General features: G+C 37.7%; 3 protein-coding genes across 3 annotated transcripts; all 3 read left to right on the top strand.

Moving 5' to 3' along the window:
- Positions 1-2,955: 2,955 nt before the first annotated feature.
- On the top strand, positions 2,956-5,422 carry LOC100267728 (uncharacterized). Its single transcript, XM_002283229.5, has 2 exons — positions 2,956-4,986; positions 5,179-5,422. Exons 1-2 carry the CDS (start codon positions 3,156-3,158, stop codon positions 5,283-5,285), a joined length of 1,938 nt encoding a protein of 645 aa, XP_002283265.1. The 5' UTR covers positions 2,956-3,155; the 3' UTR covers positions 5,286-5,422.
- Positions 5,423-9,124: 3,702 nt separating this feature from the next.
- On the top strand, positions 9,125-10,727 carry LOC100247199 ((S)-8-oxocitronellyl enol synthase CYC2). The gene is made up of 2 exons (XM_002285116.3): positions 9,125-9,339; positions 9,434-10,727. The coding sequence occupies exons 1-2, from the start codon at positions 9,301-9,303 to the stop codon at positions 10,565-10,567; spliced, it is 1,173 nt and encodes a 390-aa protein (XP_002285152.1). The 5' UTR covers positions 9,125-9,300; the 3' UTR covers positions 10,568-10,727.
- A 1,457-nt stretch (positions 10,728-12,184) lies between these two features.
- On the top strand, positions 12,185-20,532 carry LOC100242059 (cytochrome b5). Its single transcript, XM_002285125.4, has 6 exons — positions 12,185-12,444; positions 12,549-12,593; positions 18,277-18,309; positions 18,404-18,545; positions 19,914-19,974; positions 20,049-20,532. The coding sequence occupies exons 1-6, from the start codon at positions 12,405-12,407 to the stop codon at positions 20,406-20,408; spliced, it is 681 nt and encodes a 226-aa protein (XP_002285161.2). The 5' UTR covers positions 12,185-12,404; the 3' UTR covers positions 20,409-20,532.
- The last annotated feature ends 238 nt before the right edge of the window (positions 20,533-20,770 follow it).

Genomic DNA, 20,770 nt, shown 5'->3' with positions numbered 1-20,770 from the left:
TTGAACTGGGTTAAGGATATTTAGTGCCATGAATATTTTGCATGCTTGTAAATATGGTCTGTGTCTTTGTTGCAATATCCATTAATTTGACACAAATTCACATCTATATAAAACAAAAACCAAAATCAAGGTAATTAAAAATGACTGAGTTGGAAAATCAGAAATCCAGGGATACAATAAATGCAATGATCCAGGAAGTGAAAAATACAGGATGGTTTCTGATTTGACAGCAGAAGAAGCAACACAAACTTGGATCGTAAGAAAGAAAGGGGTCATTAAGAGATTGCAGAACTGGAAACCAAGCTCAATGATCTTTCAAGCATAAGTTTTCTTTTGAGATGCAACTTAATTTTCAAGATCAGAGACAGATTATTAAAAGATTAAAATACTTCAGGTGAATCAGTATTCATGAAGTGACAAACACTTGAAATCTAAGTGGATCTCACATGGATGTGATCCTGGCCAGATTGTGCAGGAATAAATAGTGGCACTAGTGGTTTAGAATGAGGGAATCAAAATAACCATGTGAAGCCGCCTGCAAAGATTTCTAAGAGACCTATACAGTTTGCACACGACATATTGGTCAGATTGGAATTTTTTAATAGAAAAACCTGGTTCTCTGCCTTGTGTTTGGATAGGTGCTCTGTTTGTATTCTAACATACAAGTTGCAACTCAGATAAAAGGGGAAAAAAATATGCAACTTTTTGCATTTTGTTTGTTTGCTATTTGTTTAGTTGAAGAAAATATTTCCTTGGCTCTATTGGTTGTAATGTAGTTATCTTGCATAGCTTTTCTCTCTTGTAGGGTGGGGAAACTTTTGGTTTAAGGATGCAGGGCATGCATGCTGCCCTGTATTTGTGAGTTTGTATCAATGGCATAGGGCCACCATGTATGAAATTAATAGATACAACAATTTGCAATGGTGCTAATTTTCTATCTTGGCACTGGGTTTCTGAGCTCAACTAGGAGGTAAGAGTCTCTGGTCATAGATTTCCTCTATATTTTGCGCTTATTGGTTTGGCACCAGGACATTTCTACCAATAAATGAGCACTGATGAAGGTGGAATTTTGCAGGGATGGAATGGAATTAAGGAAAATGTGGACACTCTTTTCATAAGAATGGATGAAGTAATATATATATCTGAAACTTTTACACAGAACTGGATATATATCCTTTAGGTTTTGAATGGTTTACACACCAAGTGCAAACTTACCCTCACTAGTCATCTTTCTGTGATTCCATCCAGAGCCTGGGCCTAGTTAGCATTTTCAAGAAATGTGTATGCCAGGCTTCTTATTGGAAACTTAGGAGCCAATCAACTGAAGCTTCTTAAACAGTTTAAGAAGTTTAATTGAGGAGGAAAGCATTTGAACATTCAAATTAAAGGCGCTGAACAGAACATTCATTTTCTCAGGTTTCACATAGTTTAGTGTGACCAGATTGTGTATCGAGCCTCCATCATTAGCTTAGCAAATCGACGTAGTCATTGTCCACGCCGCCTGTATGGGCATGCAATAAACAAGAGGAAGATATGCATCCCAACACAGTAGATATCCAGGTAGGAACTACACCGTAATGACCACACCAACCATCATGATAATAATACTGGGAAGTGTACAGCAGTCTCAGGCAGAGGAAGATTATTAATCCCAATTAGCATTACTAAATGCTGATTAAAAACTGCAAATCTGCTTTTTATGTGTTTAATCTAAATATAGTATGTTTATATAGTAGCCGCATATTCTTGAGACCTCCCCCAACTTGTACTATTACTGTTTTTAATCCATTTCTGGCTTCTCTTCTTGGCTTCGCTAATTGTGAGTGAAGATGGACCGCATTTTAACAGTGTTTTGCAAGAGACAATACCCCATTTTTAGGCTGTGGTCCCTCACCTCTTTTGTCAATTCCTCTGTAAGCACATTGCATTAACAATTCTCACACCTGATGCTATAAGAATCCTCAGTTTTTATCCATTTATAGTCACCCTCCCTTTTATTTCCAGACCCTTGATGCATCATAGATTTTCAGGCTGTGCTTCCACTTTTAGACCCACATTACACTAGCACTCTCAGACTGAGTAGTGAGTAGTGAGTAGTGTGTGATCAGTGGTGGAGGGAGTTCTAAGGGTTAAACATGATTTGGTGTTCTGCTCTTTGCCACGATCTCTGTAAAACCTGAATGTTTACAGCCCCAAAGCAATAATGCCAAGAGTGGACTGTACATTGGAAATTTAGGAACCATTGATCAAGTTATATGACCCTGTTCTGCAACATATATATATATATATATATATATATATATAGAGAGAGAGAGAGAGAGAGAGAGAGAGATTTATGTTGGGAAGAGCTTCTAGTGATGGATGAGTAGCAATTGATTAAATGGAGAAGATAGATTCCAGACAACATCATGACAAAACACAGCAAAGTCTGACATTGGATGGGGGATTAGTTGTTTCAGGCAGATTAATAATAATTTCAAGAGATTCCAGAGATTTTGCTATATATCTTGCTTACGTGATAGTGATCCTTGGTCAGGTAACATAAAAAAACGGTTTCTGGAGCAGAAAGGAAAAATAAAGTGGAACAGTGAGAAATATAAAAGGCAAGTGGAAACTGGAAAGGCGCTTCCGAAACAAGAATTCAACCCGGAAAAATGTCGAGGTTAACATGACTAGTGGTGAGTGGTGAGGACCACTTGCTTTTTCCAGCACTCGGTCGTTAAAAGAAACAAACATGAGACAATTCGGAAGAAAACAATGAAACACAGTTCATCTTCCATTCTTCATCATCACGGTTTTGCATGGAGCAGAGGTTTCCAAGTTTTATCTCATGCCTTATCACCATAAAGAATATGGTAATCTATTTCAGCCAGCACAATAATATCCCGTGTATCACAAAGTCTTTGTTTATGTAAATTTGAGCTAATTATTTTCCTTTAGTCTTTAAAGAGACTTGTTCATGACTCCACCATCCTAGAAATATAAGGCGCACACTATAGATTTTCATGGTTATAAAACGTGGTCGTGCGCCGCTAAGTGTACAAGACACCACTCCGCTTGCCTCCAAATCTTTCCACCATTGAGATCTTTTATATATAAAGCCTCAAACTTCTATCCATATCCAAGACACTCAATCCATCTTTTTTCATTCACCCATGGCCATATATTCTCTTAAGAAAAAGGAGAAAGTGACTGCCACCACCACTACCCCAACCGTTTCTCCCACAATGGGCATGGCTTGCACCAATCCTTCTTGTTTTTTCTGTATCATGAAGGAACCAGACTCATCTGTTAGGAGAGTTGGAATCAAGAATTGCTTCAAGGAGATTCCCCTCACGGATGATCAAGAGCATGTTTTGGTGCTGAGTGGTCTCTTCAACATAGCCATGACTCAACCAGATGATCCTGAATTTCCTTCTCTCGGCATCTTCCACTGTATGGCGAGTTTGATTAGCCGATCCATCACTGACAAGGATTGGCTTCTCAGATATCAAAACGTTTATATTCCCTATTACGCAGCTCATGTTATTGGTTCTTACACCATGAACAAGGTCGAGTTCGCAGAGAAAGCTGTGGAATCAGGTGTGATTCCACCTTTGATGGAGCTTCTGAGAGGAAAGCTCACCTGGGTCGAGCAAAGAGTGGCGGTTCGAGCACTGGGTCATCTAGCTAGCTATGAAAGAACCTTCGAAGCAGTAGCGGAATACGAAAAAGAGGTGGTGGAGTTAGCCATGCAGTTGGCTTCTACCTGCCTTGAGGTGGTGTATGCAGAGTTTGTTGGGGTGAATGATGAGAAGGCGAGGTTGAAGTATCACGGCGACTTGCTTACAAGAGGCATTGGAGGGATGGAGATGGAGAATCGGAAGGCGGAGGAGTGGGCTAGCCAACTTCAATGCTGGTCTCTCTATCTTCTAAATTGCTTTGCCTACAAAGAGAGGGCCATAAATCTCATCTGCAGGCAAGAGTTTTTGAAGGATTTGTGTCAAATGTGGGGCGGATTGGTAAATCACACTTCACCTGCAGGGGTGGGACTCATTAGAATTCTGTGTTACCATAAAACTGGAAGAAAAAGCATTGCAGAATCTAGAGAAGTTGTGGAAAGCCTCTGCAATCTCTCGAGATCTTCAGATGATTGGCAGTATGTGGGTGTCGATTGTCTTCTTTTGCTTCTCAGAGACCAAGATACAAGGTACAAAGTTATGGAGATTGCCATCTTGTTTCTTGTTGACTTAGTTGAACTGAGAAGCCTAGGAGGAAGATCATACGTGGGTGAAGCAATCACAAGAACCCTCCTCCTAGATTATAATCAAACCAGATCAAAGCTGAAGAACAACAAAGTTGTTCAAAGAGCACTGGAAGAAATATGGGTTTTGAAGTTAGAGAGGAAGAGGAGAGAGAGAATGATGTCTAACGAAAAAGTAGAAGAGAGAAAGGTCCTAATTAGTCTGATAAAACAACAAGGAAACCAGAGGTGCTGGTTAGGAGAGGTTGAAGAAGCTATAGTCAAGTACAGTGAAGCTCTGGAGTTGTGTCCATCAAGGATGAGAAAAGAGAGAGTTGTACTTTACAGCAACAGGGCCCAATGTCATTTGCTGCTGGGAGACCCAGATGCAGTCATTAGAGACGCAACGCGAGCTCTTAGCCTCTCCATACCTCCAAACTCTCACGGCAAAAGCCTCTGGAGAAGATCACAGGCTTATGACATGAAAGGGTTGGCTAAAGAGAGCTTGATGGACTGCATAATGTTCATCAATGGCTGCATCAACTCTGAGACCACCAAGCGTGTCAAGGTCCCTTACTTCGCAGCCCGTATGATCAGCAAACAAATGGAAGCCACGTGGCTATTTTCCACTGCTCGGTCAAAGTTATCAAGCACACAACCTAACAAAGTACAAGAATCGGACGATGAGGATGAGGGTGGCAATGACGAGCAGCAACTGGATGACATGATGAGGACCATGATGGAGAACAAAAATTTCAAATCTGGTAAGTACCCTAATAACAGTAAGAAAACGTTATTTGATTGGGAAAATTTTGAAATTCAAATGGAGGGCTCTCTCTCTCTCCCTCTTTCTTTCTCAAACCGTCAAACATGGCGTGCCCTGTGACCAAGTTCCATATACAACTTTTAAGATATGTGCATGTCAATCACCTTTTTTTTGGGTGTGACTTTTTCAGGTCTGTCCACCATTATAGAAGAACCTTTGATCGGAAAGGGTGAGAGTAAGAGAAAGCTGGAAAGGGCAATGCTAAGAAACAAGGCTGTCGTGCCTCCCTCGACCTAGGTCAACTGGGTTCTCCATTATCCACCAGCATGTCCTGTCCTTTCCCGTGATCATGCTCTATGCCTATGTAAAACCCAGAAAATCATGCATCAAATGTAACATATGGAGGAACATTTTAAGGCATGTGATTCTAACTTTCCCTCGTCTCGCTCTTAAATTTTAACCAACTAATTTCATTTGGGAGTATTGTCTTGGTGTACATACAATTAGGAAAGAATTTGAAATGAAGAAAGGGAAAGAAAATTAAAGAATTTGAATAAAAAAAACTAGTAAACTAGTACCTTCCATTACTTTTATTACATTATTGTTGCCCGTGATGCTGCCCCCCTTTTTCTTTTGAATTTGATCTACTTTTCAGATGTAGAATTTCAACTTTTTTTCGTTCGCACAAGATTAGAGGTGATTCAATTCAACCATGAAGAATGCCGTACGGAACCTCAACCAGCCTCTCTCATGTCGCTGGATTTCAAAATTAAACCAACTCCGGAATAAATTTAATGAAAAAGCAGCCATGATTTTGAATTGTCCACTTCATTAATAGAATTTTGAATGAATAGTCGCTGTTTTAACATCTTCTGTGGACATGAAGATCAAACAGGTGGGCAAATGCAGCCATCATTATAATTTTTGTGTTACATTTACAGTGGGTGGTGGTGCAAAGTGGAAGTGGAATTGTGCCTCCTAAAATGTGTAAACAAACAACTGTGGTGGGCTTAGGGTTAGGTAGATTTGCACCAAGCCACCACTAGAGACAAAACTTGTATACTTTTGAGTCTTTTTGTTTGGATGGGTTAAACTTTACACTTCAGAGTTAAAGTTGATTAGGAAGCCCTGTGTAAATTCTAGAATTCACCCCTCATAAATATCACTAATTAATCAAATATGCTAGTGAACAACTTGGAAATTTTCCTTCATTGTTGGGAGCATATAACAGGTGTTGAAGAATAGCTGAGTGATGTGTGAAGAGTTAACAATGGAGTGAAGAAACTGAAATGGGCCTCAAATAAGAAATGCCCAAAAGGTAAAAGAGCAAATCATGCAAGGGATGGGTCATGGCCCTTAAACATACTCTCTGTCAAGATGGAATCATTGAAAACAAGGCCTGAGGTAGGCCCATAGCTTTTCTTGTTCATCAAAAAAAAAAAAATTTCTTTTGGGCGTCATGATTCTTATGCATTTTTTAATATTTTTATCACTGAACCATCAATGAAAAATAGTTTGAAGATTAGTTGAATTGTGGGTGTTGAATGTGTATGTAACGCATAGCGACAGCCTTCGTTGCGTCCATTTCTGGGTTAGGCCACACCACAATCAACGCTGACTGGCGGAAGCCTTGTAGGTTAGGCATTTGAAATTTTAAATAGAGCCCAGGCCGCCTCCCTATGCTTGATTCCAGCCGCCAGCACACCCATATATACGATACAACCAACAGCTGTAGACCTTGTAATTTACATTAAAGTCACATCATCTTCCTATTAAAGAAATAAAATGAAGAGGAAAAAGTAGAGCGAGGACCTCCGATCACTCCTTTAATTAGACAGTACCTTACAAAAAGTAATAAAATTTTAAAAACCTCCGATCACCTTGTCCCCTGCCAATTATGAGATGTAAAGAAACTTTGAATGGAGGATAAGTTTCACAGGAAAGATATCACATCCCTTAAATTGAGGAGTTACTTGCAAGAATTTGGTGGTAACACTTATATATTATTTTACCATGTTACATGAAGGGCTCGAGTCTATACAAAACATGTGTCTTTTGACACTACGAGTGTTCGGTTCCATGAGTAGGACGGAGCCAGCACACAGTGTCCATTCCTGTTTAGCATTGTATCGCTCACGGTCTTTCAAGCATGATGCGCACACGCATTACATTTGCACTCTTGTTTCATAGAGTAGCATGTCGTCAACAATATTTGTTCACACAATGTAAATACTGTCCACTACCCATCTAATGGAAGATCATACTTCCTATCAAGTACAAACACGTGATTCACACGGAACAGTCCACATCCCTCCCTCCTCCAACTAATCAACGTTTGAAGGAGGGGATATAAGACCAAAGCCAACGATGAACGAGGTAAATGATCTCTCTTTCCTAGTTAGTGTCACCCTTCCTCCTCGACTTGTTAAAATCTGAGCTTGACAGTCAAAGAGGAACTCTTTGGTCAAAGCTAGGCATTCTTCAGTAGGTGCAATGAGCAGCTAGGAAGGAGAGGTACAGTTATAATCCATTGCCCCAACCCGGTTAATCGAAGTTGTGTAACAGTCTAGTCACCAATATCAAAGAATTTGTCCTGTTAAAGGAAAATTCATTCAAGGAAATTTGGGTTAAGTTATTCTCATTTAGCAATAACCTAATTAAGAAATTTCTTCCCACTCCCAGCTATCTTCTGAACATAAGCACAAAGGGACCCTCTTCTCAATTAAGAAATGTGTAATCCTCCCAAGTTCTGATTATTGGCCTTATTCATATAGATATCTCTAAGCTATGAGACTCCCAAGTTTTGCCTTAGCTAACTAGAGTTCCTGACTACTGATTGTCACCTTCACTTGTGAAAATCAAGAGGGCATGTGTAAGACGATTGTGACAAGTGTATTGGGAGTTCTTTTAAGGGTTGTAAAGTTAGTATTGAGTGACAATGGCTACAACACCTAATCACATAATTTAGAGCTTATTAATGTCATGCATTCCAAAATCACATAATTTATTTTGATTGAAATAATTCACTCTAAATTTATATAATTAACTTTAGTTTTGTATCATCATTTGAATCGTATACTAAGTAATAGATGCATATGTATATACCTTGATTTCTTATGACCTAATTCATTGGTATAAAATCTTCAATCTAAATTATTCCTCTTAACCTTTATTTAAAAAGAAAAAACAAAAACCTACTTAGTTGTTTTTCAATAATAAAAAACAATACTTTTTGATTGGGAAATAATTAGTTGTTTTTTAAAGCAATCCATAAATTCTTTCTACTTTACCTTATTATTGGAGTGTAAAATCCGACTGTTCCTTGATGAGACTATAAGGATAAGGCTCAAGGCATGACGTTGGAGGGATTTGGAGGTGTGTCCAACTTGAAAAGGTCAAAGGCTTAAAAGATTTGAGATTGGAAGTGTGCTAGGAAAGTGGGTCAAGAAACTTGTTCAGGTAAAATCACTTTTTACCCATTTTGTGTCAGTGGTAGATTGATTCTATGGTCTTAAAACCAGTAATTTTTTTTTTATGTTGAAAACAGATTCCTTCAACTTGATTAGTAGAAGAATGTTGATGACTCTAGGGTAACTCTTAGTAGGAGAGTGTCGTCGTTGGAATGATTACTCGAGAATTTGTTGAATTATGTGTTGGAATTGAACACTGAGTTGTATATTGTTGGAGTGCTGAAAAGTAATTTTGAGCGTGTGATTTAATTGTTAAACATGGCAATGTAGATCATCATTAACTTCAAATTTCAAATCACACCTATTATCTTACCGGTGACGAGTCCAGGTGGCATACACTGTCTTGAGAATGAAAGGCACATCTCAATAATATCGATCAAAGTAAAGAAAGAAAACAAAAATAAACATAAACATGTCTAAAATTATTGCGGACTGCGGAAGCCATTACAAGTTGGGTGAGCCCAGTCCCATAGGTGAATCATAATCAGCTGTATTTATTTGTCTTTCTTAGAAGACGCAAGAATCCCAAGCATTATGGTAAGCAATGCAGGTAAAATAACTAGCCAAAATCCAAACTTACTGTTACAGTCAGGTAAAATACGATAATACCCCAAAGAAACTTGGAATAATGGGGTCATGAATATTGCCCATAGGCCATAACAACTAATAAGCCCAACAAGAAATATGTATGGGCTAGGATTGAGAGACTGACTGACTGACAAGTAACAAGTCACATCCCAACCGCAAAATTCACCTACTCGTCTCTCCGCTATCCCTCTCTCTCGACTCTTTTATCTTTTCGATCGTCCCCCACTTTGGGCAACACAGATAAACAGAGCAGGATGAGTTGGTGGTGGGCTGGAGCTATTGGCGCTGCCAAGGCACATACTTCTCTTTCTTTTTCTTTTTTTTTTCTCTCTGGTTTTCAATCTTTTTTCACACATGTAATATTGCAGTTTTGATTGATTCTTGCAGAAGAAATTCGATGAGGATGATGCTCCGCGTGGCTTTCAAAGCGTGGGTTTGGTGATTGGCGTCACCGGCATCGTCGGCAACAGCCTCGCTGAAATTCTCCCGCTCTCCGACACTCCCGGCGGTCCATGGAAGGTTTACGGCGTGGCTCGCCGACCACGTCCCGATTGGAACGCCGATCATCCCGTCGAGTACATCCAATGCGACATCTCCGATTCAGAGGATGCCCTCGCCAAGCTCTCGCCTCTCACCGACGTTACCCACGTCTTCTACGTCACCTGGACCAATCGGGCCACCGAGATTGAGAACTGCGAGGCCAACGGCACCATGCTGCGGAACGTTCTCCGAGCGTTGATCCCCAACGCCCCCAATCTCCGCCACATCTGCCTCCAAACCGGCGGCAAACACTACATCGGACCTTTCGAGGCCTTTGGCAAGATCAAACCCCACGATCCCCCATACCACGAAGATCTACCTAGATTGGACGCCCCTAATTTCTACTACACTCTGGAAGACATCCTGTTCGAAGAGTGTGAGAAGAAGGATGATTTGACTTGGTCCGTGCATCGCCCCGTCATCATTTTCGGGTTTTCCCCATATAGCATGATGAACATACTGGGGACTCTCTGCATCTACGCAGCAATCTGCAAGCACGAGGGAATCCCCTTGAAGTTCCCTGGAAGCAAGGCGGCGTGGGACTGTTACTCAGACGCATCGGATGCAGATCTAATTGCAGAGCAACAGATATGGGCTACGGTTGATCCCTATGCTAGAAACGAAGCCTTTAACATCACAAATGGAGATTTGTTCAAGTGGAAGCATTTGTGGAAGGTGTTGGCTGAGCAATTTGACATGGAATATGCAGAATTTGAGGAGGGTGAAGAGAAGCAAAGCATGGTAGAGATGATGAAAGACAAGGGTCCGGTGTGGGAAGAGATTGTGAGGGAGAAGGAGTTGCTTCCAACCAAACTGGAAGATGTTGCGCAGTGGTGGTTTATAGACCTTGTCCTGGGTGGAGAGTCTTTATTGAACTGCATGAACAAGAGCAAGGAACATGGCTTCTTGGGTTTCAGGAACTCCCGGAATTCCTTTGTTTGGTGGATTGACAAGATGAGAGGTCACAAACTCATTCCTTAAAGAGGTTCCTGCGCTTGCGCATTCCCTTTGCTGCTTGCTGCTTGCTGCTTTGTGTGGTTGGGTTATTATTTTCTTAGAAGAATGAATAATATTGGAATGAACTAGTGTTTCTTATTCAAACAAAAACCCCTTGGAATTCAATCATGCTCTTTATTTGCCATTTCCACTCTCCTAATTTCGCTTCATAGCTCCTACGGTTGGATTTCAACCTCAACTCACCAAGCAACTATCAGATGAAAATGAATAACACACCCCTTTTGAAATTTGAACTCTCTCCTTGTTTGCAAATAGAAACTGAAATTCCACATGAAATCCTAAAACTCTGAATTTAAGGTAAATTGGTGACTACAGTTTCAGACCTAGACTCACAGATGCAATAGATTGGATATCATTTTGAAAATCGGTTTGTTTTTGAATTTTTTTTTTTAAATATCCTATTTTGGATCAAAACTCCCCGATTTGCTTCATGTTATTGTCTCCATCTATCTAGAATTTTGATCAAGCATTTTGCCCATTTTCCGTAAGGCAAACGAACCTTTAAATGTATATTAAGAAAAAACTATAAAAAAATAAAATTTAGTTTTATTTTATTAATTCTAAAAAAAACAGAAAAGAAATAAATATAATAAATTAATTTTTGAACAACAAGTAAGCATAAAAAGTAACTTGAATTCTATGATATTAACAGGATATTAAATGCTTCTTTACTACATAAAAACCCCTTATTTACTTTTATTTTTTTCCCTTTGTCATTTCCAATTTTATAAAGAAAGAAAGATATTACTTGTGTTGCTATTTTTTACCATAAATTTAATCATTTTCTTATATGACCAAGTATGATTGAACATTGCAAAAAAAACAAAAAAAAGCTTTAATATTTGGTATGGTTTGGACCCTTTTTTTGATATCTAATCACTAATCATCATTATTTAAACATTGGTTTTAAAAAAATAGTAAAAATGATAGTGGATGTGATGTAACCACAACTTCTATTAAAACCATTTCTAAATTATTATTGGATGGCTCAACAACACTAACTTGGCTTCTTTTTTTTCTCAATTTTTTAAAAATTAACTTTATTAATTCAATTTTTAGTTTTCTTATTTTCTAATCGATAAAAATCAAATCAAATCAACATTATAATTATTTAATGTTGATGGATATTTTATAGTTATTATTATATGTATTTTATAAACCTTTTAATAAGGTTACAACTTAGACAGGTTAATTGAATTGATGATTAACTTAAACTTAATCTAAATTAAGAAAGAATCAATCCAACCTGACATCTTATCCAAAGTATTCAACCCAAGTCGAACCTAATATCATTTTCCCAATCTCAAGTTGATAGAGTTAGATTTACTTTGTTCAAATTAATTAGGTTAAATATCTAAAACTCATCCATAATAATTTTTAAAAATAATAATAAATAGGATTTTTTAATAAAAATGAAAAATATATAAAAATAAAAGTAGTATATACCTTCTTCCGTATGATTATTTGTTTTATGAATTAAAATATAAAGATATTTTAGTTTTTTTATTAAGGGACATTGTTATAATATGAAAAATATATATATATCAGAAGAGAAGGGTGATTTCGCAAACATTTCTTTTTTTTTTTAAAAAAAAAATAGAGACGTGTAACCATATCAAAAGGAAAGGGTAGTTTAGTAATTCAATCAATCTTCGACCCTCCATCTCTCCGTCCTCAACATAATCCCTAGTCCCTATCTGCCGGTGGGGATTTCTGCGACTCTTCCTTGTATATCAAAACATCGATACCCTTTGATTCGCTAAAATTTACAAAAAGAGTGGAGTAGGAAGCAGCAACAGAAATGGTGCTCACGAACTTCAACGGTACCGGTGTCGGATTTGGTACCCATCTTCCTTTGCCTTCCATTTTCTACATATATTCTTCTCTACATTATATTCTTTGTAATTATTTTTCCTTTTCGATTCTTTCTGAATTTTTTGAACAGGTTTTGGCGTTGGGTGCGGCTTTGGAGTTGGATGGGGTTTCGGAGGTTTGTTTCCCTAGTCTGACACATCTTTCACTAATTCATTTTCAATATTCAGTATTTTCAAATGTTATGGATGATTCCAGTCTTCTGTTGTCATCTTCATATTCAACCCCTCATATTCTCCAAAGTTGAAGGCATTTCGAGAAGAAGGGGAATGGAACAATTAGGTTAACTTCAGGGATCTATTCAACATTTATTTGGTCTTTCCCTACAATCTTGCAATTTTGGTTTGTAGTGGAGTTTTGAATCCTTTCTAGGAATTGAACGCTCTCTTCTTGCCATTATTTGAGCATTTGGGAACAAAAGATTATTCTATTGAATGATGCAAGGTTCTTTATGCTGGAATCTCTGAAAAACTTTTCCAACTTGAGAGGCATGATGGTCTTGCTTTTGCCTAAAACTGACATGGAATGTCACTGAATCTCTTAGAAAAGCAGTTTTGCAAATTTATGATTTTTATAATCATCTGAGACTTGATCCGTTAGGAATAGGAGGCTTGATGACTAGAACTTAGGCTTTGTTTGAACCTCAGAACGTAGTATGAGAAGGAAAAAAAAAGTAGGAAGAAATCAAATATTCTCTTGTTTGGTTTACCATGAAAAATATGAATGAGAATCAAATATAGTGAAAATAATTTATAAATTTATATATTTACAAATTCTTCATTTTTAATATAAACTAGGAAATAAGGGTAATGAATTTAGAGAAACATGCGCAGAAATTTTATCAAGTCTGAGCCTTTTTTTTCTTTCACATCTTCTTTCCTTTAATTTTTTCATCCTTTTTTTTTTTCCTTTGTGCTTTCCCTTAAATATTCCAAGAGCCAAATGGAGCCTTACCATTTAGCTTTTGGTAATGAAATCTAGTCAAGTTAGTGTGCTTGGGGTACACTTGGAAATATGAATGAAACAGAACCCAAGTACTGGTCGTTTTCCATGAGTTGTAATTTCGTAAAGAGTAACAAGCAGGTTCTTGGTTTATGGCACCTCAAGGATCACCCTTTGTTGGGCCTATGACAAGAAGGCAAGTCTTAGCCTTGATAAAACCTGATAGGGCATGTGTGACCACACCTTGTGCTCACAAGGCTCTAGGCATGGCATGACATACGTGCCTGTGTCCTAAAATCGAAAATCGGTTAAGGCAACCTTCCCTGGCCTTATGCTAGCAATAACAAGTCTGGAATGGGGCTCCTTGGGATTATTTAAATAATCTATCTCTCTAGTTTAAGTATACTTTCATACTATTAATTCAACCAGTTCAAGAATGACTCATGATGCTCTTTAGAAGAGGTGTGTTACTTGCATAGCCATAGGACATGGCCAATGGCAAGGCCATGGCTATAGCAATTAGCATGCCAAGGCATGTCTGGGAGCTTGGTTGACATGCAATAAGGTCTGCTGGGCCTTGTAACTATAAAGTTCATGGGTGTAATGCCATGGGCAGACTTGATAGAAGGCAAACAAAGTCATTGATGTCGTGCCATGGGTAGACTTGACTAACAGTAAGCAAAGCCATGGGTGGAGGCAAGGAAGCCATGGTGCAATGCCTTAGGCACAATGGACTGGGCATGGCTTGAAATAGGGTAAGATGTGGTTTGCATTGGCATCAAGTCCAAGCTAACAGAGACATGGAGAATAAAGCCAAAGCATAGTCCTAACAAGTACAACAGACCATGCAATCAGCATTTGGGGGTGGTGTTGATGTGAACACATATGCAGCCAAGAATGATGATGCAACATGGCTGGAGGCAAAGTTGCCCTCAATCAAGGGGATAATGATGTGGTTAGTGTTATATGGCAATTATATAACTGTTGCAACTGCCCTAACTGTTACAATGATTTGGCATGGGCTAATTAGGAATCCAAACCTAGACAGTTGGGTTGTAACTGCCATGGCTATCTGAAGGTGTTGCTTGCTTAGCTTCATCATCTACCCTTCCGAAGTATTTTGGCTGAGAGGATTAAAGCATCCAGGGCCAGTTATAAAGTTACAAGTATGCCTGTAAAATATTTTGTGTGCTTTGGTAAATGTAGAGTTGCCTCTTATTTGGTAGGATTGGTGGACAAAGTTGGCTTCCTTATGCCAGTGAGGCAAAATTTCAGCATGACAATTTGCCTTGTGTGAGATTATGCTGAAAATTGTAATATCCGTAATCTTAGATTTTTCAGTTTCTTTTTCCTCTTGTCTCAATGAAGCTTGTGCTGTATGATTAGCAAGAACCCCTAGGCTTCTATTCCATCAACTCGCTCTTGCCACTGCTATTACATTTTCAGTTTAGTCCCTCAAACTGGTAGTTCAGTACAAATAATGATCTACCTGTTATAGTCTCTTTACTGAAGTTAATTTACTTGTTATTTTCTTTCTCATGGAAGTTATATTTTGAAATATAATATGATGAAACTACTATATAATGGCATGCATACAAAGAGAAAATATGACAAAACAGGGAAAATGGATGCAACATTTCAGACACTATGATGAGGATGAATATTTAAGATATATATCAAGAAAGGGAATTAGTATTAGTTGTAATTAAAGTAGAATTATTATTACTTGGAATTAAATTAGGATTAATATTTGTTGGAGTCTAATTAGGATTAGCTAGTTGAGTTATAATATAATTAGAATTTGAGTCATGATAGGTTATTAGAGTCCTAGTAGACTTTGGATGTTATAATTATAATTAGAATCATAATAGGTTATTAGAGTTCTAGTAGACTTTGGATTTCTTAGAAAAGCCTATAAATAGGCTAATCAATGTAAATCAAAGGAATGAATTTTGATGAATAATATTATATTTTCTTTCATTGCAAGGTTGCAACCCTCAATGGTGAGACTCCATTGATTTTCTTCTAGGTGAGACTCCTAGAAGGCCTTAGTGAGACTCTAAGGTTTTCCATCTTTTCTTCATTGTTTCTTCTTTCTCTCTATTTCTTATCTTATAATTTTCTCTACCATAAAGTTTATTCCTTGTTCCTCTCCTTACACCCTAAAAATAAAACCCTAGCCCACCTACCCTTGAGCGTAAGCAACCATCTTAGGGTTGTCCTACATCAATTTTGGTATCAGAGCAAAAATTCTTGGCATGAAGGCATATGTAATTGAGGAGTGGAGCAACGTATGCAAACATGGTTGAAGGCTACAACTTTTTTATGCAGCCATTGGTGAACATACCAAGGCTAAATGAAGAGGAGGATTGGCGACGTACTAGCATCTTCCAAACTCGTGTTGCTTGTCAAGGGAGACTATGTACTTTGATTATTGATGGAGGTAGTTGTTCCAATCTAGCTTCAGAGGAGCTTGTTGAGAAGCTTAATCTAAAGACAGAAGATCATCCAAATCCCTATCAAATAGCATGGGTAAATGACGCATCTATTTTGGTGAGTTCTCGTTGTCTAGTGACGTTTAATTTCAGTAATAATTTTGAGTTATCAGCATGGTGTGATGTTTTGCCGATGAAAGTTGCCCATATTATGCTTGGAAGACTATGGCTTTTTGATGAAAGGGTCCAACATGATGGCTATGAGAACACTTACACACTTGTGCGCAATGGGCGAAAGAAGATCCTTCGTCCAATGAAGGAAATTCCACCACATAAGCAACCAGAGGAAAAGGTAGCACCCTTGAAACTAGAAGAGCCATCAAATATTCTTATTAAAAAGCAAGTCGAAGTTACTAGAAAGGACGAAGAAATCATCAATGATGAATCTAGAAAGCAAGAGGTGATGAAACTAATCTTAGATCAACCAATAGAAGAGCTCAAAGAAGTTGAAGAAGTTTCAGAAGAATCGATGTTTGACTTCCCAAGGCCAAACATTATCGTGAGTGGTGGCAAACATGAAGAATCTGCTGAAATTTCTTTTGAATATAGGGAATTCAAGAATCTTATTCTTCCACAAAACAATTTACAAGAAGAGTGTGGGAAACAACTTCCCACAAGTTTGTTGAAGGCACATAATTATTTCGAGAATTATCAACTTGTTGTACAACATCAAAAAGTTTTTCGAAGTCCAGTATTTGTCTTGCATGAAATTGAACAAGTTCAAGAGACCTTGAGATCTTGTCTTACCATGGGAAAGAGACGACGAAGAAAGAAAGGGTGGAAGGCATTGCTCGGAATTTCAATTGATCGTGGAAAATCACTAAAACTCGAGGTCGAGTTTTTTTCAAGTCAGGGGGAATTGATGAGGATGAATATTTAAGATATATATCAAGAAAGGGAATTAGTATTAGTTGTAATTAAAGTAGAATTATTATTACTTGGAATTAAATTAGGATTAATATTTATTGGAGTCTAATTAGGATTAGCTAGTTGAGTTATAATATAATTAGAATTTGAGTCATGATAGGTTATTAGAGTCCTAGTAGACTTTGGATGCTATAATTATAATTAGAATCATAATAGGTTATTAGAGTTCTAGTAGACTTTGGATTTCTTAGAAAAACCTATAAATAGGCTAATCAATGTAAATCAAAGGAATGAATTTTGATGAATAATATTATACTTTCTTTCATTGCAAGGTTGCAACCCTCAATGGTGAGACTCCATTGATTTTCTTCTAGGTGAGACTCCTAGAAGGCCTTAGTGAGACTCTAAGGTTTTCCATCTTTTCTTCATTGTTTCTTCTTTCTCTCTATTTCTTATCTTATAATTTTCTCTACCATAAAGTTTATTCCTTGTTCCTCTCCTTACACCCTAAAAATAAAACCTTAGCCCACCTACCCTTGAGTGTAAGCAACCATCCTAGGGTTGTCCTACATCACACTAGTCGTGAACTTTAAAATGTATAGTTTGGAATTGGATTAAGTCGATTTTTTGAGAATATTTTATGTCTGTATGAACAAATGAAGTTTAAAGTTTCTGATATCTGAATGTATGTTCATTCTTTCTTTTCTATATAAGAAATAAGACAATTCTTCTTTAAGGAAAGCCCAGGTAGAACCTGGAACAGTTCTTGACACAGTTTTTTCATCAGTTAAATTTAGTTCTCTTATTTCCAGGTATCTAATAAACTGTCTTTCAAAGATTGCCACAAAGAGGGGAGTTTATGCATAACTTGCCCTATAATTACAAAACAAAAATTGACATAAATATATTTAAGCTTATCAAATTGCTAACACACATTACCTGAGCTTGACCCAAATGCAAATTGACCACTAGTGGAATAAAATTTTTCACCAAAGTCGTAGTGATGGGAAGATTTCTCCTCCTGCAACCAAAGTTTGTACTGTATGAGAAAGTGGTTTCCTGTTGCAGATGCAGGTTTAAGTATATATCCATCCAATTTCGAATGCCACATGTTTAGGCAAACAAAAGCTCTATATCTCCTTGATTATCTTCAGATTGAACATAATGTCAGTGTGTGATTACAGCCCTTGAGGCATGGCACAAGTGGTAAAGGGTTAGGGAGGGTTTGTGGGAGGTTCTAGGTTCCAATCCCTATGAGGACACAAATTTACTTGTAAAATAAATGTCAGTTTGATTGCAGTCTTCTAGTAAATTGAGCCTTCTTAAACTTCAAATTAATTTATGAGACTTTTCATTATTCCTTTCTCTTGTTGTAGGGGAGATTCTTTTTATCCTAGTTAACATCTTTGTCAATCCTAATGCCCCAGTAGTACCACTAAGTTCTTGTTTCATTACCAATCAGTTCATTTACTAATTAACAATGTTTATATGTTTCAGGGATGCCATTGAATATCTTGGGTCTTGGCGTGGGTATGCAACCTCTAACTGTAAACTTCTTTTCATTTGAATCTATCTTTAACTTTACATATAGCTGAATCACTTATGTTGAAATTTTCATATGCAGGTGGAGGCTGTGGAGTTGGACTAGGCCTTGGGTGGGGCTTTGGCTCTGCATTTGGTAGTCAGTATCGATCATCTAGGGTCACGTTCCAGGGCTTAGAATTCAGTAGTAAGGGCCAAAATGATGAGAAAGAGTTAAGAGATCGATGAAAAACAGCAATGGAGCTTTGTGTTTAACTATAGCTTGCCATTCCCTTCCATTGTAATTGCTTCAATGCAGTTACTGAACTTATTTAGTCAACCTGGTCAAGGATTGTGCTGATTGCATTCCAACAGTGACTTTGGGAGAACAGCAAAGATTGGATGCCAATGTTTACAGCCTTTCGGTTTGAAATGCTCAAAGTTGTATTCTAGTAGAGGGATGAAAAAATACGGGTACCCTTTTTTAAGTTTAAAAATGAAACGGCTTTGTTAGGGTGCAGAAACAGATGCAATCCGAAGAAGTTTGTAATTAGAAATTATAAAAGGTAAATGATAAGAATTAATATAATTTAATAATTTAATTCAAGTTATTAAATATGTTGGGTATATTTATTAAAATAACTCGATATTATAATTTAAAAGTTAAAATTGACTTTGATATATTAATTTAATAATTTAAGAATGTTTTAACGTGACAATTAATTTAAGTGCTTAAATGGTATGTATTAAGTTTTACCAAACATTTTGTGGTGTGAGATTGGAATGGAATGGAATTATAAAAATAGTCATCCATTGAACTTTATGCTCATTTTTACTTTTAAGTTTATGGTAATTTCTAGGTGGAAGTGTTCCAAACATGCTGTGTTACCTGCTGGTAATATGGCAAGTTTGGGAATTTTGGAATATCGGAATAATTCAGAATTTTAAAGTTTTGAAATCCAGGGATGATCTCTTCCGAGGCGCAAAGAGCATGTCACATGATTCATGTTTGCTGCTAATTCAATAGTTTTGAGAAAAGAAATGAAAATTATTGGCCAGAACTATTTTCTTGGATAATGGATTCGCTGTTGTGTTGTGCTGAAAAGTATATGATGAAGTTGGAGACTCGGAAAAATGATTCAGCAGAATAAGGGTTCTGAGTGTGAATGGAGAAGAGCCCACTTTGGTGATTGAGTCTCTTTCGAGTCTGGACTGGGAAAAACTTCCTAGTTTTTGAGGAATGGTTGGAAGAGCAGCCCATAACACCAATGTACTCAGGTGTTGGGATTCGCGAGTTTGGCCAATTTGGATATAGTCCAGGGTGGGACCATTCTTTCTGAAAGCCTAATCTCGGATTATTAATTATTTGCGAATTGGTTAGATGATTAGCGATCTAACTAAATCATATGCTTTGCCCTCTACCAACCAGCCTAGAGGTGGACTTATAGCTCTTCCTGAGGGAGTTAGGTCGCGTGCTCAACACCACCGAACCACCGAACCACCAACACCCCACCCCCCAAGCCCATTCTTCTTACTTTATTTATTTGTCCCTGAGATGTAGATGCAGTATCTATAGCTAATAAGAAAAAAATGGCTCCCCAAAAAGTTTTCACTCTCTCACAAGTTGCCCAACACAAGTCCAAGACGGATTGCTGGTTCGTCATTCATGGCAGGGTACGAAATTATTCTCTCCCCTAATTCAATTTCTTTTTGGTGGGATGATTGATCTGATTTTTGGATTGTGACAGGTTCTGGACGTGACCAAGTTCTTGGAAGAGCACCCGGGAGGAGAAGAGGTTTTGGTAGAGTCGGCTGGGAAGGACGCAACGAAGGACTTTGAGGACATCGGGCACAGCAAGGCAGCTCAAAACTTACTCCTCAAGTACCAGGTCGGAGTTCTCCAAGGCTACAACATCCAGGACGGTGCAGCATCCACTAAGGATGCTCCCTACAAGGAAACAAAGACCAAAGAAATGAGCGCTTTCGTCATCAAGAATGACAGCACGCCCACGTATGCTGCTCTTCTGGAATTCTTGGTTCCTCTCCTTGTTGCCGGTTTCTTCTTCGGCTACAGATACCTCTCCCGAGCTGCCCACCTCACCACCTAATTTACTTCCATTTCTCGTGTCTCGTCTTTTTCTTTGTGTTTTTTCATCCCCATCCCTCTTTCTTGCTGCATTGTATGTTCGTGACTATATGAATCGTTTTTAATTTAAAAAACGTTTTCTAAAATTACTATCAAATTAAATCATAAATAACTAAAAATAAAAATAAATTTATTTTATCAAATTTATATAATATGATATTAACTTCCAATATATTCTCAAAATACCCTTTAGAATGAAAGCAACATCTGCCCAATTGATCTCTTTCTCCAAACATGAAAAATCCCTCTCCTAGCAATTCACCATTTTGAAATGAGAGAAAAATTTAACATCGATTCTAGGCAGAGGGAAATTAGAAGAGGAAG

The sequence above is a fragment of the Vitis vinifera genome, chromosome 18 (assembly GCF_030704535.1).
Source record: "Vitis vinifera cultivar Pinot Noir 40024 chromosome 18, ASM3070453v1".
Classification (NCBI taxonomy): domain Eukaryota; kingdom Viridiplantae; phylum Streptophyta; class Magnoliopsida; order Vitales; family Vitaceae; genus Vitis; species Vitis vinifera.
Note: the sequence above shows the minus strand (reverse complement) of the source record. Positions and strands in the feature narration are given on the sequence as shown.